The 25,252-nt window shown below is 53.8% G+C and overlaps 1 protein-coding gene across 1 annotated transcript; it reads right to left on the bottom strand.

Annotated features, from left to right (window-relative positions):
- Positions 1-11,994: 11,994 nt before the first annotated feature.
- ACADS (acyl-CoA dehydrogenase short chain) lies at positions 11,995-24,052 on the bottom strand. Its single transcript, XM_043557788.1, has 10 exons — positions 23,936-24,052; positions 22,250-22,413; positions 15,113-15,262; positions 14,763-14,874; positions 14,151-14,302; positions 13,681-13,851; positions 13,472-13,609; positions 13,200-13,295; positions 12,942-12,998; positions 11,995-12,782 (listed from the first exon to the last, which is right to left on the bottom strand). Exons 1-10 carry the CDS (start codon positions 23,979-23,981, stop codon positions 12,630-12,632), a joined length of 1,239 nt encoding a protein of 412 aa, XP_043413723.1. The 5' UTR covers positions 23,982-24,052; the 3' UTR covers positions 11,995-12,629.
- Between the last annotated feature and the right edge of the window lie 1,200 nt (positions 24,053-25,252).

Here is a 25,252-nt window from a genome sequence, read left to right as displayed (position 1 = left end):
CAAAATACATCCATCCCATTGCTTTGGTCCCTAAGAGTCTCAACCCACTGCAGCAGCAACTCAAAGCCTCAGATCTCGTCTTCCACAGCACTTAGGTCAGCTGTGAGCCAGGCTCCAAGCAGACTCCATCCCAGAGCACAGGGTACCCGTGAAACTCGAAAACCAATTATCCTCTCCCAAAATCTGGCAGCAGGAAGCTATAGGATGACAAGTATACAGACATTCAAAAGGGAAGAAAGTGGAGGAAAAGAGGAACCATGGTCCCAAAACATTCTGAAATCCAGCTGGGCAAACCCCCCTTAGGTTTCAGGGCCTGGGAGTAACTCTCATGGCCCACGGCTCTACCCTCCCTTCTTTGTGAAATGCGGCATGTTTGCTCGGGTGGTTTCCCGCCTGCACAATTCTAAAAGACAGCCTCCTTTCATTTGGCCCCTCTCTCTGTCCCATTCAGTCCAAGCTGGCAGTGGTATAAAACTCTCAAGAACTCTGTGGGTCACCTGTGCACACAAGGATTCACACCAGTGGACAAGAGGACCATCCACAGATCTTTCCCAGATAATCTCATCTCTATTCCTCGTTTCTGCTGAGGTGACTCCAGGGATCTGAGTCACAGATTTAATCTCTTCACAGGGACTGGTGTGGGACCCCTGGACTGAAAAGTGGTTAGGTCCTGAGAAGCAAGGACATCCCAGCCATCACCATGGACCCTGTAACATCATGACAAGCATATAAACCAGGAGAATTCCCCTCAGTCATTCCCCAAAAGAAGAAGGGTCATTTACTTGGGTGAACGCAGACCGGGGGGGAAAGGGACTAACCAGATATTTCAAGGACCACTGGACACAGGGTCTGAGTTGACCCTGATGTCCAAAGGCCCAGTGTTTCATCATAGTCCACCTCCTTTTTTTCTTTTTAAAAATTTTTTAACATTTATTTATTTTTGAGAGACAGAGATAGAGCATGAGCGGGGGAGGGGCAGAGAGAGAGGAAGACGCAGAATCCGAAGCAGGCTCCAGGCTCTGAGCTGTCAGCACAGAACACGACGCAGGGCTTGAATCCACAAACTGCGAGATCATGCCTTGACCAGAAGTCAGATGCTTAACCGACTGAGCCACCCAGGCGCCCCAAGTCCCCCCTCCTTGGAGTGGGGGCTGACAGGGTCAGGTCCCAGATGGCATCCTGGCTAGAGGCCACTTCACAGTGGGTTCAGTGGGTCTGTAGATTCACCTACATCCAGGTCGTTGCTCCAGTCCCTGCTTGTATAATTGGCATCGATAAACTTGGCAGTTGCAATGATGCCCATATTATGTCCCTGGGTGTGGAATGAGGGCTGTCATAGTAGAGAAGGCCACACGGAAACCTCTGAAACTCAGACCCTCACACAAACACGCAGCTACCCACTAAGGAAGAGGTGCTGCACAACCAAGCAGACAAAATGACCCAGTGGATCAACACTGGCCAGTGTTCACCACCAGCCACCCTAGAACTGGCACAGCAGGTGCATGGATGGAAAGGCCACAAATGCCATCAACAGCATGGACTCCCACCTATCAAGACTGATCTAGGGGCACCCGGGTGGCTCCGTCAGTAGAGCGTCCAACTTCGGCTCGGGTCATGATCTCAAGGTTGACGAGTTCGAGCCCTGTGTCGGACTCTGTGCTGACAGCTTGGGGCCTGGAGCCTACTTCAGATTCTGTGCCCCTCTCTCTCTGACCCTTCCCCACTTGTGCTCTCTCTTTCTCCCCCCCAAGAATAAATAAACATTAAAAAAAAAAAAAAAAGACTGAGCTACTTGCTCCTGCCTCAGGATGTCCAGCTGGTCAGCAGCAGAGACCAACCCTGAGCTCCCCTTATGGCATAATTCCTTGGGAAGACCACTTGGTAGCCAGTCAACATTGATCCTTTTCCATCCTGGAAGGGCCAGTGGTTCGTCCTCATGAGGACAGACAACTACAGAGCCTCAGCCAGCACCACTGTCCAGGGGCTTATAGAAAGCCTGATGCCCAGGCCTGCGGGCCAAACAGCAAGCACAGCATGTGGCCGTGACAGAGGCGTAGAAGTGCACCCACGATTCGGGGAGCCACTGGCTGTGTCACACACTGGGCCTTCCAGAAGCCGCCTCACCCAAAGCTTCAGTGGCCTAAAGGCACAGCTGAAATGCCAGCTAAGGAAATGTTCTCAAAGAATAGGTGGTGTCGATCAGAACACCGTGTTTTTATTAAATCAGAGACTTCTGGGGCTCCTGGGTGGCTCAGTCGGTTGAGCACCCGACTTCAGCTCAGGCCATGATCTCACGGTCCCCGAGTTCAAGCCCCATGTCAGTCTCCGTGCTGACAGCTCAGAGCCTGGAGCCTGCTTCAGATTCTGTGTCTCCCTCTCTCTCTGCCCCTCCCCCACTCGTGCTCTGTCTCTCAAAAATAAATAAAAATATTTTTTAAAAAATCAGAGACTTCTATCTAGTTCTGAGACCTCATAGGAAGGATACATGGCTCTCAATTGGAACGGAGTGGGAACAGGAGTTGCTCCCATTTGCCATTTTTGTGCCTCCCATGCCACCACCCTGGGGCTCGGCAGGGTAGGAAGTCCCCGTCACCAGAGGGGCGAGCAGAGAGAATCCCGGCGCACTGCAAGTTCCGGCCGCTGCCAGGGCAAGGTGGACGTCTGCAGGAGGCAGCAGAAGGAAACGGGAATCACCGTGTTGGCAGAGGCGACGGATCAGGAGGAAGGAGGATGGGAACAATCTGTAGGGAATCCAGGTGATGCCACGGGGCACCTTCTGGTATTCTCCTGCCCCACTCCCACCGTGGACGGACACGTGCAGCAACCCCAGGCTGAAAAGGGTCTGCCGGTAAGTGTTCAGACCCGTCAGAAATGAAGGTTTGGGCCACTCCAGCAGGCAGAACCACCAACACAAGGTGATTGCTGGGGCCAAGATGAATATAGAACGGACAGTGGAGGCGAGTGAGGAGGAATTTGCAAACCCAAGGTCGACCGCAGCACAAAGAACCGTAGTTCACCTCACTGACTTCCTCCTGAGTTTCCCCGGAAGAAGAAAGGCCCACAGAAACCACAGAACTGCTGCTCCCCACACCTCCGTAGAGAAACAACTGAAATGTGCCTCGCGGACCTCCAGCATCAGGGAGAACAGCTGACCAATAGCCCCCGCGGCCTAGTTTTGAACTCCATCCTCCAGTTTGCACGGAGGCCTCGCCTGCCATGGGCCCCTCCCAGGACAACAGGGTAACTGAGGCAGGTGATTCCTGGGGGACCCAGGACTCCTGTGATAGCCAATCTTAGCTTCAAGACTCCCTGATGGCTTTGCAGAAATTTCCTCAGGATGCGTCCACCCGACCTTCCCTTCTGCTCTCCTCCACGTGGTGTCATTACATCTCAGTCCCGTGGCTCTCCCAGCCCGGGGCTGGCTCCCTCATTTCCTCTCACACAGGTATTTCCTCAAGAAAAAAATCCCCGCATACTTAATCCCATCTTGGTGTCACTTCTTAAAGGTCCTAGACCAACACGGGAAGCCTCCTACAGGGATGGCACCAACAAAAACATGGAACTTACAAGACATACGATGTGTGTAAACACGTAGAAAATTAAATCAGAGGAGTTTTTCACTTTGTTGGAGAGATTGGAGAAATCCATGACAGATTCACAGAAATAAGCAAGTAGAAAAATGAGACAATTACTAACTCCAGAAAAAAAAACATTGGATGAGAAGGAGAAGGAAGAGGAGGAGGAGGAGAGGGGGAGGAGAAGGAGGGGAGGAGGAAGAGGAGGAAAAGGGGAAGAGGAGGAAGAAGGGGAGGGGAGGAGGAAAGGAGGAGGAGGAGGAAAAGAGGGGAGGAGGGGAGGAAGGGAGGAGGGGAGGGGGAGGAGAGGAGGAGGGGGAGGAGAAGGAAGGGGGACGAGAAGGAGGGGGGAGGAGAAGGAGGGGGGAGGAGGAGGAGGGGGAGAAGGAGGGGAGGAGGAGGAGGAAGAGGAGGGGAGGAGGAGAGGAGGAGAAGGGGGGGAGGGGGAAGAGAAGAGGAGGAAATCACTCCTTGGCTTGGTGGTAACAGTAGTAACATGGTCATAATGAGGTCAACACTAAATACTGATTAAGCCAAGAATCATGACATAACTCGGCTGAGAATGTTGGGGGAAGGGAAGTGGGAGAGCAGGCTGGGGAAAAAGCTAAAATGGCAGCCTTTATAACCAGGACATGACCCTATAGAATCCCAAATTATAAATCAAGAAATTGAGTGAACAGCATAAATATGTATATACCAAAAGAGCCAGGAAATGAAAAGGAAATGAAAAAGGCAGGGCACTGAGGTGTCTGTTACAGCTCTGCAATACTATTTAATCTTTGTACGTTTTACTTTAATGTATGTTTCCTTTTGAGAGAGGGAAAGAGACAGAGCACAAGTGGGGGAGGGGCAGAGAGAGAGGGAGACACAGAATCTGAAGCAGGCTCCAGGTTCAGTGCTGTCAGCACGGAGCCAGACGCGGGGCTCGAACTCACAAACCATGAGATCACGACCTGGGCCGAAGTTGGGGGCTTAAATGACTGAGCCACTGTACTTTTTACTTTAAAGAAAAATAACATACAATGAAAACATTACGGGGGCGCCTGAGAGGCTCAGTCGGTTAAGCGTCCAACTTCGGCTCAGGTCATGATCTTGCAGCCTGGGAGTCTGAGCACCACGTCGGGCTCTGTGCTGACAGCTCAGAGCCTGGAAACAGCTTCTGATTCTGTGTCTCCCACTCTCTCTGCCCCTCCCTTGCTCACGCTCTGTCTTTCTCACTCTCAAAAAAATGAATGTTTAAAAAAAAATTTTTTTTAAGGAAACATTGCACATCAAAACCTATAATAATTATGCTGGTTAGATTTAAAATCTATGCAAACAGTCTGTTGTCTAGGAAAACATAAATTAACAAAATTGATCCTAGACAAGGCAGACAAAAAAACCCCCGAATGGACTAGTAAGTCTAGAACAAATTAAAAAAGCAGTTAAACATCTGTCCTGAGTGCAAATACTCTGCATGATATTATGATGGTGGATATATGTCATTACACATTTATCCAGATCCACAGAATGTACAGCCAAGAGTGAATTCTAATGTAAACGATGGACTTGGGGTAATAATGACATATCAGTGAGGTTCGATGATTGTAACAAATGTACCGTTCTGGTGGGGGATGTTGATAATGGAGGAGGAGGCTGTGCATGTGTGGGGGCAGAAGGCATATGGCAACTCTCTGTACCTTCCTCCCCATTTTGCCGTGTAAAGTCTGAAAACTGAAAAAAAAAAAAAAAAAAATCTGTCCCCTGCCCTTAAAAAGCCATCTCATAGCAGGCATCAGTGGGGATCTGGGGCAACTCTCTCATCGTGGATGAGAGGGTAAGTTGGTAAAGCTGCTGGGGAGAAATGCTGGGCAGCAGCCACTGAACACACGCATACCCTATGAGCAACAATTCTACCCCCATGCTTACATCCGACAGAACAGAGTGATCGTGTCCCGAAAGCCAGGGGCAAGAATATTCATATCGGCTTGATTTGTAACAGACAAAAACTGGAAACCCAACAACCCAATAGTAGAACGAATGGGTAAATTCATACAGTGAAGAGACAACTATTTTTAAAAAATGAACTAGTGACCGTAATTCAATATCATGGATGAATCTCACAGACGTAATGTTGAGTGAAGAAAGTTAGACATCGAAATAGTTCATGCTGTATCACAGTGTTATGTGAAGTTGAAATGCACGCAAAACTAATCTATGGTGATAGAAATTGGATTAGCGGTCACCTCGGGAGCCACTCACTCATCAGGAGGCGCGAGGGGAAGTGTGGGGTGCTGGAAACGTTCCATAGCCTTACCTAGATGGTGGTTATTCCAGGACAGTCATGCAGGAAAATCCATAAAACTGTACCCTTAAAATTGTGTAACTTACCAGTTACACCTCTTTTTTCTTTTTACTAGAAAAATAAAGTATCGGGCCCAGATGGTTTTACTGAGAGTTATAACAAAACTTTTATTGCTAATTAAACTATCCCAGGGCATATAAAATGTTGGAAACAACCTAACTCTTCTTCAAGTTTGGCATAACCCTGTGGTCAGAATAAAAAGTGAAAACTTTACAGATCAATCTTACTTATGAATATATATGCAAAACTGCTCATATTAACAAACTGAATCCTGCATTATATGAGAATAATAAACCATGACCAGTTAAGCTTCATAGCATAACAGCCATACCAAACAGGAGAAAAGTATTAATGTAATTCCACACATTTACAACTGGAGAAAAGCCATCACCTTCAAAACACATCTTAAAAATCTGCAACCCTTTCCTCGTTAAAAAGAAAAGAAAAACAAACTGTCCATAAACTAGAAACAGATGGAAATTTTCTGAAGTCACTAATGGCTACCTCCCCAGAAATGTGTAACAAAGAGATGTCATACCTAACAGTGACACCCCTGAGGCGTTCCCATGAAGCAGAGGTGGCCATGCAGGTGTCAATGCAACATGATAAGAAAAAGAAATGAGAGGCATAATACAGAACGGATCATTGGCAGTGATGACTGAGCTTTTCTGAGTAGGCAATCCATTGAGAGAACAAACAAGAAAGCTCTTCAGCATAACCAGATAAACACACAGAAATAAAAGAACTTAACTACATCAGCAATAAACAATTTTCAAAAATATAACAGATGATTGGGCGCTTGGGTGGTTCAGTCAGTTGAGCGTCCAGCTTCGGTTCAGGTCATGATCTCACAGTTAGTGGGTTCGAGCCCCACATTGCACTCTGTGCTGACAGCTTGGAGCCTGGAGCCTGCTTCAGATTCTGTGCTTCCCTCTCTCTCTCTCTCTCTCTCTCTCTCTCTCTGCCCCTCCCCTGCTTGTGCTCAAATAAATAAATAAATAATAAGTAAATAAATGATAATAAATAAAATAAATAAGTAAGTAAGATGATTTCTGGTTTCCTGCAAGACAGTAAGCTGGCCTAGGTTGCTGATCCCCTCCTTAGCCAAACCCTGAATGCTCTACAGAGGTTAAAGGAGAGCATACAGCGTTAAGGAACTCAAGTGAAATTCCAGGGACAGAGGGTGGTTGACACCAAATGCAGAGGGATCAACAGCAGCCCAGAGCAGAGTCGGGGGCTATGCAGCAGATAGGTCAGGGGTCCAATGACCATCCTCTACTCTTGGTGATTCACTAGAAAGATGTGGACGATCTGAGATCAAGTTACAGCACAGCTAAGGCTTCTTAAGCAAAGGATACAATACAGAAGCAGCAGGAAAAAGATACACACAGGTGACGTCCAGAGAGGTCAAGAGCAGACCCTCTACAAGGGCTGCACAGATTTTGTTTTTAGATGAAGTGCTTTTTATTTTTAGACCAAACATACTTAATATAAAACCCCTTCAATACGCCAACTGTAATCACAACAGCATCCACAGAGCCGCAGGAGAATGGGGTGCGGCAGGGAGGATGGCAGGGGGACGGAAGGTTTTCAGGGGTCCCGCTCCTTCCCTGGCCTGCAGTCACTCTGTGGCCTGTGAGAGCATGAGTTCCCAGCCAAGGGCACCTAGAGGCCGAGGGGTCCCGATGCCGACACTGAGCCCGGCCGAGCACAGCCCGGCCGTGCCACCGCCCCACTGTGGCAGCCTCCAGGGAAAGCCAGGTCCAGCTAGGAGGTAACAGGAGGTGGTTGTGACCGACGGGAGAGGCAACCGCCGTTCCTCAACATCCCACTGGCTGTGTCTTTGGGCACGGTCTTCCAGGGGCCCTCTGTGAACCACAGAGATGTGAGACGTCTCTGCCCCGGGGCAGCCACTCAAGCCTCAGAATCCAGAACTCTTATGAGATGCCCACCTAGGCACATCCCTGCTACGTGACTAGCTGTGGTAACTACAGCTCAGGACCCCAAAACAGATACCAGATGCACAGCATAAGCCCTAATGTTAACGGTAAGTATTCTAACATCTGATAATCTGTTCCATCATACCCCAAGGCCCTAGAGATCACAGAATACATAGCTACTCAATCATGATGTTATGTCCAAGAATGTTACAAAATTAGACAGATATGGGGCGCCTGGGTGGCGCAGTCGGTTAAGCGTCCGACTTCAGCCAGGTCACGATCTCGCGGTCCGTGAGTTCGAGCCCCGCGTCGGGCTCTGGGCTGATGGCTCAGAGCCTGGAGCCTGCTTCCGATTCTGTGTCTCCCTCTCTCTCTGCCCCTCCCCCCCTCACGCTCTGTCTCTCAAAAACAAAATTAAAATGTAATTTAAAAAAATTTTTTTTAATGTACTGACGTGAGAAAAATGTAAAGTGAATAAAGCTGAGTAATGCATGGAGTATGCGTCTTGTGGGGGCAGGGACACATAAATGAGATGTTCACAGATGCGCAGGGAAAGGTCTGGAATGATGCACCGGAACTATCGCTGAGAACGGATGGTCATTTTACCACAAAATATGTATTTGAAATGTTCGCAGAAAACAAAACTTAGTTCTAAAACAACTTTTTAAAGAGTGAACATGAAAATGTGAAACCATTTTAAAAAGTGGAAGCCACACGCTGTATGAGCCTTTTTGCAACTAGACAGCTGACGGATGATTAGCATCCAAAATATAACCCAAGAGACAATTACAAATCAGTAAGGGAAGAAGCGGACGAAAGACGGGAATGGCCATTCACAGCAGAAACCACAAGGGTCGACAACCATGTGAAAAAGCTATGCAGTAATAACCAAGGAGATGGGAGTTAAAATCACAATCAGAGTGAAGAAACAGTGTAAAGTTGATGGCACCGAGGGGTAGACATGCTCCTGCCCTATTAGAAGGCTGCGTTCTAATCCAACTGCTGTGGAAGGCAATGTGGCAACATCTGGGAAAGCTGAAGAAACAGTCCAAAGTCCAGCAAAGACCGCTTCTACTTAAATACTCAGAAGCTGTCACACACGAACAAGGAGACACATTCCAGAATGTTCTCTGCACCGGTTTGTGACAGTGCAAAACTCGGAACTTCCTAAGTATATTTATACAATGAGACACCAGGCAGGAATCGGAATAAACGAACTACAGTCGACGTATCAAAGCGGGAAAAAGAATCTCTTAAACACGATTTGGTTTTTACGAAGAGGTGACTTAGGGACCGTGAAGTAAATCTCAACAAATTTCAAAGAATTTAAATAATCAGGAAATGTTCTGAGACCACAATCGCAATTGAGGTGAAGATCAATACCGATGGGTGCGGAATTTCCTTTTGGGCTGGCAAAAGTGTTCTGGAACGAGATGGTGTTGATGGTTGCACACTGTACATGTGCTAAATACCACTGAATGTACCTTGAGGAAAAACGGTAAGTTTTACATTATATGTATTTCACCACAAGTGTATAAAAAAATCAGTAACAAAAAATACCGAGGAAAATCCCATGTTAATAAAATAATACTCTTCTCAATAACTGGTAAAAGACAACGCATGCGCAGTGGGACTCAGAACAATGGAATAATGAAAACACGGTATCAAGATTTACAAAGGGAAGCTAGGGGGCGCCTGGGTGGCTCGGTCGGCTGAGCGTCCAACTTCAGCTCAGGGCATGATTTCACAATTCATGAGTTCGAGCCCCGCGTCGGGCTCTGTGCTGGCAGCTCAGGGCCCGGAGCCTGCTTCAGATTCTGTGTCTCCCTCTCTCTCTGCCCCTCCCCCACACGCACGCGCGCGCGCGCTCTCTCTCTCTCTCTCTTAAAAAGAAACATTAAAAAAAAAGAAAGACTGAAATCATTGACAAACCTCAGATTAATTCAGAAGAAGGTAACCTACCAACAACAGAAGTCAGCAATAAAATAGCTTCACCACATTCTCACTGCCAAAAATCCACAGCATGAAGCCAGTCCTGAAATGATCAGACTAATCTAGACCCAGGGGCAGTCTACAAAATGACCAGCCTGGACACTTCAAACATGCCAATGTCGTGAGAAACAAACACCATTTGAGAAACTGTCCTGGAGTGAAGGAGACAAGAGACCTCTCAATGCGGCAAGTGACCCTGGACCTTGAAAACAAATGAGAAAGACAATGGGACAATGGATAAATTGTGACCGGGGTCTCTGTATGACAGTTGACCACTGTTACGCTGCCCCTTCGGTAACCATCCTGTAGGTGCATCAGCAAATGTCCTCGTTCTCAGGAAATACATGCTGGGCACAAAGGGACGTGATGTCCGAGACCTCCTCCAACAGTTCAGGTCCAAACAGACGCAGGGGTGGAGTTCAGCACTTACTCGTGAGCTGGCTTCATCTACCAGAGGCCCGCTCCTTGTCAAAGCCAAGGGTTGGTGAGCTCACTGCCCCACCCCCCGCCACCCCCACCAGCCCCTTTAAGGACTAGAGGGCAGACTGGACCCTGGCTCAGCTCCCGGCCCTTCCTGACGCTGTGAGGCTCTTCCCACCGTCTTCCCAGAAAGGCCCAGACGGTTCTGAGAAGCAGATACCCACCTGGGACTTGGAAACAGGCCCATCCCCTGGCGTGCAGCCCTTTGACTCAGTAGCAGTGTCTGCGGCTCCAGCCCGAGGCCCGTCAAGACCCACACGCTTTGGAGCAGGTGGGGCAGGTGGGCCTAAAGCCAAACCAGGAGGGGCCGGAGTCCTGAGGAGAGCTGGGTTCCAGCTGGACTACCCCTGCCCGGGGCTAAGGCTCAGTTTGGGCTCCCTCTGTTCCCCTCTGGGCCTCAACATCATTAAACTCCCTCACCCCCCACCCCCCACCCTACCTAGAATAATGGCCCAGACAACATGAACCACCTGCCCGTTCCCTCATCCTTCAGCTGGGCCAGGAGCCAGTGCCATCTGGCTGAAGGGGTCAGGGAGCCATAGGAACACCCCTTCCCAGCTGTTCGTGGGGTCGGTGTCTCGGGAGTGACAGACCTTCATCTGCTTCGGTTGGGGTAGGTCTAACTTGGCCGCTGCTGGGGAGAAGCCCCGAATCCCACCCGCACCCCCCACCTCAGGCTCGCACCTGAGCCCAGGGCGGCGACAGGGGCAGATCTGGGAGCCCCAAAGAGGGTGCGAGCTAGGACCCAAGCCCCTGGGCGCTCACCTGGAGCAGGAGGGGGCACAGATCACCCAGATGTCCACCGTCCGCCTGCCGCCTGCCCGCCCGGGGCCGCAGCCTGACCTAGAGAGCGTGCGGGGAAGACGCATGCGGCCACAGGTGCGGCTCGGTAGCAGGACGCCCGCACACCTGCGGCCTGGCCCCACAGCGCGTGCGCTCCGCTCCGCCACGCAGAGCTGACCTGACCTCCAGGACCCGCAGTGGGCGGCGCACCCAGCCAGCCCCTCGCGTGGGAGCAAAGGAAGGGCCCGGGGATAGGGCCACAGGCTCCCGGCAGCTTCCGCCACCAAGAGGGTCCCAGCCGGTCGGCGCCCGCGCGATGGGGGCTCCAGATGGGTCACGGCTCCGCCTCCAGTTCCCTCCAGAGGCCTCACGGGGAGGGCCGACCCCGGCTCCTCTGAAATCTGTCTCTGTTCCGTTTTTCTTGCCGCTGCCTCATCACGTTGGGCGGCAGTCGTTCAAAGCTGGGGATACCAGGCCCGTCACCAGCAGCTCCAGCACGGCCACCCTGAGCAAAGGACGCTGCTGAGGCCCCCCCTTCCACAGCCAGGTTTGCAGGCCTGTTGAGCTTTGCCCAGTCCCTGGTCCCCTCCCCACCCATCAGGCACCCTCCTTCCTCCTGCTCGGGGGCTGGGCCCAACTATGGGCCCAGAGGCCCTGACCTGCCCTCCCTACCTGGCGGCCATGGTCCTAGCCCCTCACCCCAGCCCCAGCCCTGCATCCTCCTTAACTGAGTCAACCCTGCCTGGTCCCGGAGCTCTCCCGTGCAGACAGCCGCCCCTGCAGTCAGCCTTACACACGCAAACACACACTCATACTCACACGGGGCAACAGAAGCCACCAACGGGCCATCTCCCCAGCAGCACCCAGACAAGGACGTGAGGACCAGAGCACAGGTATTCTTTATTAGTTTCCACGCTCAATTGTCCCGAAGAGTGATTCGGAGCCCTTCCCACACAAAGTACAGGGTTATGGGGCGCCAGGTCGTCCACAGTCACCCAGCCACACAGCCTTCCCGAGACATCCCTGGGAACCCCGAGGAGAACACACTTGTGCTACAATGAGGTCCGGTCATTCTGGCCCCCAGCCGACTCCTCCCCCTGACTCCCGACCTCAGGGAGAGGAGCAGACACTGCCAAGAGCCTGGCCCACCTGAGAAAGGAAATGGGGGCCCCATGGTGGTAACTCAGCCGCCAGGAGGCCAGGTCCACTCAGATGAAGAAAACAAGGCACGGTTGTGAAAAGGTAGCAGAGCCAAAAAACCGAGCTGAAGATGGGTGTCCTCCGATGCTGGCCACCGCCCCTCGCCTTTCCTTTCTCCCAGACTTAACCCCCAGGCAGTCTGGTCTGGGGCGGGCAGAGTGAGGGCAACAGGTGAGTCCACAGCAGAGGGCAGGCACGCCCTCCGCCTGTCCACCCCCCCCCCCCCAGCATCCCTGATGGGAGCCAGGGCTAAGGCCTCATGGCTCCCGCCCCCTTCCCCTCGGTCCTCAGGTCAGCCTGGCACCTGAGTGGGGCTCAGCTCCGGTAGCTCTTGAGCAGGTGCCCAGCGATCACCAGCCTCTGGATCTCGCTGGTGCCTTCATAAATCTCAGTGATGCGCGCGTCGCGGTAGTGCCGTTCGGCCGGCATCTCTGTCACGTAGCCCATGCCACCCAGGATCTGGATGGCCTGCGGGGGAAGCAGGGGATCGGGAGGGAAAAGGCCGTGTCAGGGGCGGGATCGGCCACAGTAAGGGACCAGCGAGGGAGGGGTAACCGGCCCACTTTCAGCTACTCAGTCCTGGGGACCTCACACCCAGGCACCTCTTCATGCACCCAGGACACTCACCTGGTGGCTGATGGCAGTTGCAGCCTCCGACGCAGCCAGCTTGGCCATTGCTGCTTCCTAAGCACAAGGGATGGTGGGGTCAGAAACTACTTTGGGGAGGAGCCCCCAGCTCATGGCCCTTCAGCAAGGCCGGGCCTGGGGAGCCTCCCCTCGAAGCAGTAAGCCTACGAGGCCCAAGGAAGCGGGACCCCACCCGGACTTCTCCCTCGGCACACCAAAGCTGTGGGCCATGCCCAGGGACCCCCTTGCCACAGGCACCTTGGTAAAAGGCTTCTTGTTATCCTTCAACATGGCAGCACGCCAGGTCAGCAGCCGGGCACTCTCCAGGGCCAGGGCCATGTCCGCCAGCTTGAACTGCAAGAACCCAGCCCCGCCTCAGTCAGTGGCCGCCCCACCCCCCCACCCCTCCCTCCCAGGACAGGAGGGAGGAGGAGGGAGAGCCTGCAAGCAGGTAAAAGCTCACCTCGGAGCCGGAGAGGAAAGGCCGGGCTGCCCTCCCTCCGGCATCCAGGCTAGGCTCCACTCGTTACCTGGATGCTCTGGAGCTTGGTGAGGGGGGCCCCGAAGGCCTTGCGATTCTCGGCATAGTTCACAGCACAATCGAGGGCGGCCTGGGCGATGCCCAGGGCCTGGGCGGCAATGCCAATGCGCCCCATGTCCAGGGTTTGCTGTGGGGAAGGCCCCGGTCAGTGGCTGGCCAGCGGGGCCCCAGAGCCCTTGCCCGCACTGCCGGGCTCACCATGGCTATCTTGAAGCCCATCCCCAGCTCCCCCAGCAGGTTGTCCTTGGGGATGTGGCAGTCCTCAAAGATGAGGTTGGCCGTGGATGAGGCCCGGATGCCCAGCTTGTCTTCCTTCTTCCCCAGCGTGAGCCCAGGCGTCGGCATGGGAACCAAGAAGGCACTGATGCCCTGCGAGGCATACCCAGAGAGGTTCTCAGGGGCTGGCCCAGGCCACACCCCTTGATCCCCCACCAAACACCAGCAGCCCCTTCCCTCCCTCAGACCTCAGGCCGGGACGCCCTCTGCTGGCCTCCCTGGGGACGGTGCAGACTCCAGCCTCAGGCCAACAACCGGCCAGAGAGGGGAAGGGGCAGCCCCAAGGCGGCCAAGAGCAGAACAGCTCCACGGAGCCGAGGGGATTCGGGTGAAGAAACTGCGAAAGGTCTGCATCCCGGAGGTCTCATCGACCCTCCCCCTGGGGTTCCCACCTTGTTGTGCAAGGATCTGTCCGTGCTGGCAAAGACCACGGTGGCGGAGGCCTCCCACGCGTTGGTGATCCAGGCCTTGGTGCCGTTCAGGACCCACGAGTCGCCCTCCGCTCGGGCGGTAGTGGAGGCGGCTCCTGCGTCGCTGCCATTCCCTGCCCCACGCACAGACTCAGAATCCACCGCCTCCACCCCGCAAAGGGCGCTGCCACCAGCAAGCAGGGGACCCGGGCTCCACCCACCCCCCACTTGTGAGCACGAGGCCCCTGCCACCCGGCCTCCAAAGAATCAGGGTTCTGGCTCCTAACAGAAAGCTCCCAGGCCGCACCAGCTCCCAGAGTCCTCGGAGACTAGTCCAGGAGGGGAGGGGGGTGGCACAGCAGGGCGTCTTCACCCCAAAGGGACCCCAGAGCCAGGCATCCCTCACCGGCTCAGCTGAGGTGACTGCGTGCTCCTTGGTCGCTCCCAGGCGGCCCGCACGGAAGACCTGTGCCCTCGCCTCTCGCGGGCCCCCCTCCTGCCTCTGCCCTGGGGGACAACCCAGCTCCAACCCAAGTCCGTCACTCTGACCCTGAGGTGAGGGGATGGGGGCTGACCGCTGTCCCACCATGGTACCTGGTTCACTGAGTGCAAAGCAGCCAATTTTGTCACCACCGGTAAAAGGGGTAATCCACAGCTGCTTCTGCTCCTTGGAGCCGAACTTCAGGAGAGGCCCCAAGTAGAGGGACTGGAGGGGGTGGGCGCGGGGAGGCGGTCAGAGGCCACCTGCCTGCCTGTGGACCCCACCCCAAGACCTGTTCTCTCCAGGGCCCTACCTGAAAGGACCAAGCCCAGAGGAGGTTGGGGGCTGGGCACCAAGGCCTGGCTGTGCCCAGGGTGCCTGGACACATAGCCAGGGTGCCCACCTGCCCACGGGAGCCTCCCCTCCACCTGTGTGTCCCAGGGACCCAGGAGAGGGAACTCACATTGTTGACACTCATGATGACTCCTGTAGAGGCACAGCCCCGACTGATCTCCTCCATGGCAATGGCATAGGCCAGGTAATCAAGGCCGGCACCATTTAGCTCCTCGGGCACATCCATGGCCAGAAGTCCGAGCTCGCCCATCTTCTTCACCTGGCCCCAAAGAAGGATGTCATGGCAAGGGCCGTCAGGCGAGCACCCCTTAGCTCCTGAGCCGGTGTCTGCACAAACAGGCCATGTGGCCCCATCCACCCACCCCATGATGCCCGAATCCAGACACTGAAGACCCAGCCTCAGCTGAGGTCTGCATGACAGCACCGTGGACTGAAGCTGTTGTGCCCCCACACTCCACACTGGGTCACCTCTGTGTCTGTAGCCACAGCCAGCGAGCAGGCAGAAGATACAGGAAGCCTTCAGGGGCCTCCAAGGTAAGAAGCAGGGCAGCACAGTGTCATACTGACCTTCTCAGCCCCACGCACATACTCTGCCGCCCCACCACAGGGTCTTTGCACATGCTGTTTCCGATCATCTGCAAATGAGTTGTTGCGGCCTCCTTCCTTTCAGACCTCAGCTCGAGCCTCGCTTCTTCCAGCTACCGTCTCTGTCCTCTAACTGCGTGCCCTCCCAGAATCTCCACCTTTCCAATGCGGTGCTTAGGCGGGTGCAGGTTCACACCTATTACCCTGCTGGTTTCGGTTACGATCCTTCTCCCTGACCATGACGGCAGAGACTGCTGTCTGCCCACTGTGCTATCCCCAGTGCCCGTGAAAGAGCGAATAAGTGGTAAGAGTTTGGAATTTCTGATGCAGGACAACAATACTAGTAATGGTCAACCATCAAGTGACTACTATGTGCCCAGCTCTGCATCTGAGTCTTTCCAGAGCTCAGACACATGAAGCAACCTGCTCGGAGCCAGAGCCCGGAGGCAGTGCAGCTGGACTGCACGCCGGGCCGTGACCCCAGGGCCATAACCAGCTCAGCACACCACCCAGCTCCGCCCCTCTGACCTGGGACGAACTGCCTACCCTCCTTCAGCCTGCTTTCCTTCTGCCCAACGGGGACCACACACAACCTACCGAGCTTCAAAAAGAAGCAAATAAAACCAAGTGACTGTGGGGAGCAGCAGGGGCGGGGGGAGGAGAAGGGCACCGTTGCTTTCCACAAGCCCCTCTATGTCACTAGATTCTTGTAACCACGTTCTTACGTTATTTTAACTTAAAAGAAGCAAACATAAGAATGTTCACAATATCTTCTCACTTTTCTATCATATTATTTCCATGATTATAAAATTGTTACACTTCCTCTGCAAATAGGATCTTCGTCACAGAACTGTTTGAGGACTGAGACAATATATATAAAATGCTGAGCCCAGTGCCGGGCACAAGCTGATCAGTGAATGGCACTTACTATCATTAAGTAGCTGACAAGTTGGCATCCGGACAAGAATGGATGGGAGGAGGGGCACTTCCATAATGATCTGTGCGCCCCTCTATGAATCTCTTACCAGATTCTGCCTTGAACCGCTCCCGGGGAGACTCTCCTGTAAGACTCCACACCTGGGATGACCTTACTCCCCTCCGCCACTCCGGAAAGACCACAAGTGTCTGCCGAAAGGCAGTGAGCTGCAGAGCCGCAACTGCAATGAAGCTCTGCAGCCACAGGGGGGCGACATGGGTGGGAGGCTCTGCAGGTGAGATTAAGGCTGGTGAGATGGGGGTTACCCTGGATTACCCAGGGGGACCCTATGTCATCTCCAGGGTCCTTACAAGGGAAAGAGGGAGAAAGGAGGGTCGGAGAACGGAGATGGCCCCTTCTCTGGAGCCGCCAGAAGGAAGCGGCCCGGCCAGCATGCGGCTCTCAGCCCAGCGGGTCCCACATCAGATTTTTGATCTCCAGGAGCTGTCAGATAATAACGTGGTGTCGTTTCAAGCCGCTAGTCTGTGGACACCAGCAAGAGGAAACTAACAGACGGTGATAAAGTACCCAGAGGCGCCAGGGATGTGTCATTTCGAGACCCGCTGAAAAGACAAATGTTCTGTGCTGACCGCACACCTGCCGTCAGAGGGGGGCAGCGGCCTGCTCAGAGATGCTGTATCGCTTCAGCAGGTGGGAAGCACCCGGGGGGGGGGGGGGGGGGCAGGGGTTCAAGGCAGAGTGACCTACTCGGCGCTGTATCTGAACCCATGTGGGGCCTCACAGGACGCTGTGCCAGCACGAGCGTGGCCTCCAAACAGAAACCATCAGACCCACACTTGAAGGTAGCCAACTCACCCATGCCAGGGGGAGAAACGTGGTGCTGGGTTAGGAGTCCGGGCCACACTCCACCAGGTGCCGGAAACACGCAGGCCTCCAGGACGCATGCGCAAGCCTAGAAGGGCACCCCGCTGGAAGGCTCTCTCTGGCCTACCGGCAAAACTGCCCCACGCTACCTACCAGTGCCACCCAACCTCCTCCTCATGCCACAGCCCTTCCGGGTTCGGCCCAAAAGAAAGGTCGGATTAGGCCCACAACTCCACCTCATCCCCGGAAACAAAAAGGAAACCCAAATCCCAGGTGGGGTTCCAGGACACAAGGAATCAAGCCAAGTCTCCGCTACAAGGAAGCCAGAGTTCCGGGCACTCTCCCCTCCGCAGCGCCTCCCACTGGCTATCCAGGCAGCTGTCACTGTAGGAGATCACTGCACCCCTGACCGGTCATTCCTCTTGAGAGTCTCACCCATGTCCCCTCCTCCCCCACCTCCTGCCATCAGTGTCTGCTTGAAAAACCTCCAGCCCCAACACACTTGAGGGCAGGCACTCACCCACGCCAGGCCCAGAGCCTGCACACAACCAGGTTCCCCCAGTTTCATCAGGGATGCCTGGGGCCTGGGGCTGCCCTTTCCAACCTTTCTATTCTGAAGCAGATCGTGAGAACTCCGGCAAAAGGTTACGGCCAGAGGCAGGAATGTTCTAGGAACAATACAGAGGCAGAAGCAGTTATGGCCACGAGGTGCCCTCACCCAAGTGTGTCCTGGAAAAGAGACCGGCATCGAGGGAAAGAACCAGCGGGGCCGTGGAAAGAACACGCAGTATCATCAAAAAGAGAAAGAAAGCAGGGCCAAGATGGAAAGCAGCAGAAACATAAAGAACACGTGTCCAGTGGTAGAAATCGTTTCCGATCTAAGTGCGCGGATGGCCACCGGCTACCAGCAGAGGGGCCTGGGCTTCAGAGTCGTCCCAAGGGGAACCTCCCGGAGCTACTCATATGGCCACCCTCGGTCTCTTGTGTCTGTGAGCCAGACCTGCAGCCCAAAGAGAGGCACCAGCCCCGACAAGGCCAAGCCTACTGGTCTCCAAACTCCCAAGACGCGAGAAAGAGTAACACCCCTTTCCTGGTTGCGACGGAACGAGCCTTCGGCACCGCCTGCCTTGGGTTTGGGAGACGCTGAGCAGGTACTTCATATAAAGTCAATGCCTCAAGTCGCCTCTAGAGCTCACATTTTTACAAATCAAATGGATCCTAAGTATGTGTGTGCTCACTAGAGCCCAAACTAACCCCCTTAGAAGAATCAAATCTCCCAGCCTGTTGGAGATTGGCTGCGTATTCGAGGGAAAGAGGCCCCGTTGGCCGCCGCCTCTAGTGTCCGCTGTCGGCTCGTGGGTGCTCCGAGCTGATGCAGCAAGGACATTCGGGGCTACCTGACAGCCGGGCGACCATCTGCTGAAGGTCGAGCACTCATTGAGAGCAAGGTGTTGTGTGCACAGGGACATGCAAACCCAAATAGGAGCTCACTGCCTGCAACATCCGTGCTGGAAGACATACGCCCAGCGATGTGCTGAGCACAACCAGGATCATGGGTTATGAACGGGATGCTCCCGGAACAGAGACCGATGAAGTTTGCTTGAGACACATGGGAGGCGGCAATCAGGACACATTTCCAGGGTGGAATTAACAAGAGTCGGTGGCTATGAGGAAGAAGAAAATGGGGTAGGGCCCTAGAGGTTTCTATGTGGCTAACCAGGTCAGCGTAGCACCATCACCTGCCAGGGCATGAAAAAGACGAGGTGTTGCACCTGGTCTATTAAAGTTATTCAATAAACAGTCACCGAGTGAAGAAGAAATGGGGCTCAGTTTTGTTTTGTTTTGTATGCTCCACACCCAACAGGGGGCTTGAACTCATGACCCTGAGATCAAGAGTCGCACGCTCTCCTGACTGAGCCAGCCAGGCGCCCGGGCTCAGTTTTCTACACATAAAGTTTGGTGAGTCCAAAATCAGTTGAAACACCATTTTATTTCTTGCTTCCCTTTATGACAAAATAACATTGTAAGTTTATATTTACACTTTTTTTTCTTCTTTTTTCTTTTTTTTGGTTTGGACCCAGGAAGAATGAAGTTGCACTTAGGTTCCCAAACCAGCCAAGTAACCAGAAATTGGCACCAGCCTTCCACCTAATAGTTGGGTCTGCCTCCCCCAATTCTTCTCCCCTTGACCCTTCCCCCATAAACCCACATTTCTGGGCGGTGGTGAAAAAATATTAGAAATCATTAACTAAGCATCTACTATAGGCCAGGCCGGGCTCAGGAGTCTATAGACTCCTACTGACTCTATATGTGTGACTGGGAAGCAAGAAGCTTAACCCCTGGCTTCCGTTTTCATCTAAAAACCCCACTTACTCTGGGGTAAGTAACTACCCCCAGAGTGTTGTGCTGAAGATGTAAGGCATAAGCACCTAGAATACGGTAAGCCCTAAATGATAGTTATTCCTGTTCCTATGTCTATTTTATCTGGAAACACTAGTGGGATTATTATCTTGAATTCCGCAACCTGCCATATCCTCTGTGTGGCTCGAGCTCTGTTCCCTCTGCCCGCTTAAGCCCTGGCCTTCCTGCTGCAACTGGGAGATGAGCACCACCCCCCCACTCCCTGAAACACAGAGAGGGAGGAAGCAAAAACCCAGCAGGCCTCCTCAATCCGTGGCCAAGGGAGGCCAGTACTGATTAACCTCCATAATCCCATCAGCCACCGAGACAAGCGGGGTGGTGGCAAAATCCGAAGATTTAGCACAACTCCTTCCTAGCTCTGCAACCCCAGGCAATTCAAACAACGGCTCCTTTGTCATCTACGAAAAGGGGATAATAACAGCAGGACTCGGGACAATTTGATGACATCACAGACATGAAAACACCCTGACCAACACAGACCCAAATACAGATGCCATCGCGACCCTGAGCCGTGGCCGTGCGTTCGGCCCCCACCTGCCAGAGGGAAGGAGGCTGCCTGCCGCCCATGGTCTCCTCCCCCCATACCTGTGTCTGCCCCTCTTCCGGAGGGTTAGCTTGAAAAATACCCAGCACCAGGAAGCAGGGAGGAGATTATAAAGCCAGAGGATTAGTTCAGAGGAGCTCGTCAAAAAGTCTGTTTCTATTGCCAGCTTTCTTGCCCAGAGCAAATCTGTCTGTAATATTAGTAAGAATTTGAGGGAATGTAGGAATAGGATAGGAAAAGTAAATCAAGCCGACTGTCTTTTGGTAGGAAAAGCCCCAGCACACAGCCACGCTCACATAACCGCTCTGGGGAGAGCGCCTCTGAGCTCTTCCTGCTTGTCAATGGTCATCCGCTCACTCCCATCCTCTGTCTGCAGAGAGATGGCGTTTGTTCACATCTCCATTAACGGCACCGAAAGATGAAGGGAAACTGCCAGATAAGGTTACTGAGAGCAGGGCATGTGGGTACAGAGGGCAGAAGGGCAGCTTAGACCTTTGACGGGAATATTCCCAACTAGAAGGGGGCTTCCCTGCCTGCCAGCGGGGCTTCTGGAACAACCACGTGGATAGTGTGGATGGAGAAGGGTTTTGGAGCCAGCCAGACTTGAGATATGAAGTCTAGCACCACGGATCAGTAACCCTGGAAAATCACTTTACCTCTGCCTCAAATTTCTCAACGTAATGGTATTAATAATAGCTACCATTTCCCAAGGGCCAGGAGGCACCAGAATTTGACAGGCATTACCCCCACTTAATCCTTGTAAGCATTCTAGAAGCAAAATGGAGATTAGACTTGCAGGTGAGGACGTCCTCAGGACTAGAATAAGAAGGTGCACATGAAGTACTCAACAGCTCAAAAGTTATCCCCCTGATGCCAGTGCCCAGAATGCCAGGTTCTACTATACCTGGAGCTCCCCAGGGACTGCCATGGTTCTAAGCACAGTGCCCAATATGCTGTGATCAGCACAGTATTTTCTAAGCTGGAAAAGTGGCCCCAGAGCCCAGAAGACATGGATGGCAACTCTTGAACTCCTTAAGAGTGAAAAAAAACAGGCCAAGAGAAGAGGCCAGAAAGGTTTCCTCTTTTACAAGTTATTGACTGAACAAATAGCTACTGGATATTTATACCATGTGCCACATGGCTTGCCAGGCCCGGGAATACAGCAGGAACAGCTTTTTTTTTTTAAAGTTTATTTACTGGAGGCTGGGGGGGGGGGGGGGAGGGCAGAGAGAGGGAGACAGAGAATCCCAAGCAGGGCCCTTGCTGTCAGCGCAGAGCCCGGTGTGGGGCTTGATCTCACAAACCGTGAGATCACGACCTGAGCTGAAATCAAGAGTTGGACGCTTAACCTCCTGAGTCACCCAGGCGTCCCTACGGCAGGAACATCTTAAACGTGAAATTACAGATGCGCCGACGTCAAGGGAAAGAGCCCTCGCACTGAGAGCTCCGGGTCTGGCGAGGAGCTGGGTCCCAGCCCTAGTTGTGCAACTCCCGAGCTCCGTGACCTGGGGCCCATTATTGAACCCTTGAGTCCCTCTGGGTTTACCAACCGCACAACCGGATGTAGGATACCAGTACCCTCACCTCACAGGGCTACGGTGAGACGCGGATGGGCTGGCACACCTCAGAACCGTGCCGAGCACCCTGCAAACGTTAACTCTTACTATAGGCACAAGGCCTGGCACACAGTGAGCATGCCGACCACGCACCATTATTACTGTTATTCCAGGAGTTAAATCCAGGCCTCGTGCTGAACGAAGGAAACCTCCAGAACATTTTCTGGGTCCCAGGGTTCCTGGCTTGGGAGTCTCGGTGCCTCTGGCTGTCACTGTCCCCACACATCCAGGAGCAGCTGGCAGACCACCATCAGGGGCTGCTGAGGTTGGAACTCTCACCTGGGCTGTCGGGAAGCGATGCTCCTTGTCCACCTGGGCGGCAATGGGAACCAGCTCCTTCTCGGCAAATTCCCGGCACGTCTGACGCAGCATCTGGTGCGTCTCGGGAAGTTCCACAGACTGGTAGATAGTGTGCAACTGACACCAGTCCCAAGGACGCAGAGCTGCGGCAAGAACAGGTGTTGGTGGAAAGGGATTGCATCATCACCATCATAAACCAATGACTTGGTGGGCCTCCACCAGGAATGTCCCAAAGGACATCTGGCAACGTCTGGAAACAATTCTGGTCGTTACACCTGAAGAGCGAAATGCTATCGCTGTGAACTAGGTAGGGGCCAGGGGTACTAACACCCTACCTACAATGTATAGGACAGATCCCACAACAAAGGATTATCTGCCCAGGGATGTCTGGGTGGCTCAGTCGGTTGAGCATCTGACTCTTGATTTTGGCTCAGGTCATGATCCTAGGGTTGTGGGATCGAGTTCTGTGGCCAGCTCCACAATGAGTGTAGAGACTGCTTAAGATCGTCTCTCAAAAAAAAAAAAAAAAAAAAAAAGATTCTGTCTCTCAGGGCACCTGAGTGGCTCAGTCAGTTAAGCACTGGACTCTTGATTTCAGCTCAGGTCATGATCTCACAGTTCCTGAGATAGAGCCCCACATCGGGCTCTGTGTCTGCCCCTCCCCCATTCTCTCAAAATAAACATTAAAAAAAAATTTTTAATAGGAAAATAAAAAGTTTGTCTCTCCCTCCATCCCCCTCCTCAGCTCACATTCACTCCCTATCTCTAAAAATTTTTTAAAAAGTACAAAATAAAAGAATCATCGGCCCAACATGTCAATAGTGCTGCTGTTCAGAAATGCACACCAGCGGAATGCTTTCTCCACTTACTAAACACTTTGCACACAACTATCCCATTAGGACACTAATGGTAATAATAAGACAGCTTTGTGTCCTTAGGCAAGGATCTTAACTTCACTGGGTCTCAGTTCCCAGAAAATGTGGAGGCCAACAGTACTTAGCTCCTGGGGGTGGAAGGGGTAAAGAGATCCTGACTGCAGCACTCAGCACAGGGCCTGACAAGAGACAGACCTCAATGGGGGGGGTAGGGGGGGGGGTCCCCTTATTGCAGTCCTGCAGGGTGAGCTGGGTCTCTGGCCAGGCAAAGGAAGCCCTGGCCACGTGTGTCACTGCGGCTACAGGGAGAGAAAGGTGCAGTGTGAAGACCTAACATTCACTGGGCACCATATGCCAGGCGCTGAACTGAGTGTGTTACACGGGCTGTGTCTGATTCGACCCTCGTAACAACTCCCTGAGAACAGTAACACATTGGCGGGACCATTTTACCCACGCGCCCGCCATATGAGGAGGACGGGCCGAGCGTCTCGTCCAAGGTCAAAGTCCCAGGGTCAGGGTTCAATCCCAGGCCTGGCTCGGGAGGAGGGACGCGCCCCGGACCTGAGGGGGCGGGGAAATGACGCTCGGGGCGCTGATACGATTGCGAGAGCCGGGCGGCAGGCGGGGGTCGGAACAGGAGCCGGGGCCGCGCAGGCGCCAGCAGCGGCCCAACTAGGGCAAAGGCCGCGCGCGCTCCCGGAGGGGGCGCCGCCCGCCCTCCCGCCGTTGCCGGGGAGAGCCCGGCCGGCCCGGGCCGCCGCCCCGCTGAGCGGAGCGGGAGCGCACTCACCTCGGAGGCTGGGGCCGCAGGCCCGGGCGAGCAGCGCAGCTGCCATGGACGCGAACACCGCCAAACTGCGACCGCAGGAGCGCGGGCTCCGGGCTGCGCGGGCGGGGCCGGAGGCGGGACGTCACGGGCTCCAGCCCCGGGGGCGGGGTCCGCCGCGGCTCTTCCCGGCCCCGCCCCCCGCCAGCTAGCGCAAACCGCACTCTCCCGGGGTCACGCGGTCTCCGCTGTCCACGGACGTCCGTTCTCAAAACCCTTGGACGGTGGCCCGCCTCTCCTAAAATCCAAGCCCGCAAACTAAAATGCCCCATATGGCCACCCCCCGCCCACTTCTCCCGCCCCAAGCCCACCATGCCCACCGGGCCCTCGCTGTCTTTGCTCTGGCCGCACAAGGCAGCTTTTCTGCAGTAGCTTTTCTGCAACAGCAGGGCTTGTTCCTGCCTCCGGGACTTTGCAAGCCCTGTTCCTCTGCCCGGAATACACCGTCCCTCCATCCAGGCCTGACTCACTGAGGCCTGCCCTGACCACACATTCTCCATCCCAGCGTTTGTTTTCCTTATTCATGGCACCCACCATCTGACATCTTCTCCAGTCCTCACACTGGTCTGTGAACTCCAAGAAGCACAAGGGTCTCGTCTTGCTCTGGTGCTCAATATTCAGGCCTGAGGAATCGGGTTGCCTGGGAGGGAGTTCTCCTTCCCCCAGCAGCTGTGGGGGGCGGGGGGCGGGGGGGGGGGGGGGAGTAGGGATGTTACCCCCTTGTTCCGCTGTAGTTCCCATCTCACTCGCAGTTGTGGGGCACTGCTCCCGATGCCATGCATTTGGTCCTTAGCATCCGCCCCAGGACGCCTTCACCCTCCCCAGGAAACTGGCAATTCCAGTTGCTGACAAGGGTCTTCCCTTAGCACAAGTGTGTCAGACCTCCACACCCTCCCAAGCACCTACACATCCCTCCATCCCTGTCTTTCTCCCGCTGTAACTCAGCCAGGCACCTGTCCGAAGCACTGACCCGCAGGTCAAAATGTGCCTTCCACCAAGGCCTTACCCTGCATCCCCGAGATCAATGAAAAGATGTGGCAAAGTCCTTAATATGTTACCTTTCATTTAAAAGAAAGCCTCTAAATCCACAATACTTTAAAGCCAGATGAATGACTGTGGTTGGCAAATGCTCTGAGGCCTTCCTCACCTTTCTATTGGCCCACCTGAGCGCCAGCCCTGGGTGAAAGAAGACAGGAAAAAGCAGGAGAGGGGGAAATGAGTGAGTGAACAGAGGCCGATAATTGCTTTGGGTGCCACAGACCATCTAAACCAGACATACTT

This window comes from Prionailurus bengalensis, chromosome D3 (genome assembly GCF_016509475.1).
Source record: "Prionailurus bengalensis isolate Pbe53 chromosome D3, Fcat_Pben_1.1_paternal_pri, whole genome shotgun sequence".
Taxonomy (NCBI): Eukaryota; Metazoa; Chordata; class Mammalia; order Carnivora; family Felidae; genus Prionailurus; species Prionailurus bengalensis.
The sequence above is the reverse complement of the archived record's forward strand: the minus strand, read 5'-3'. Positions and strand labels throughout refer to the sequence as shown.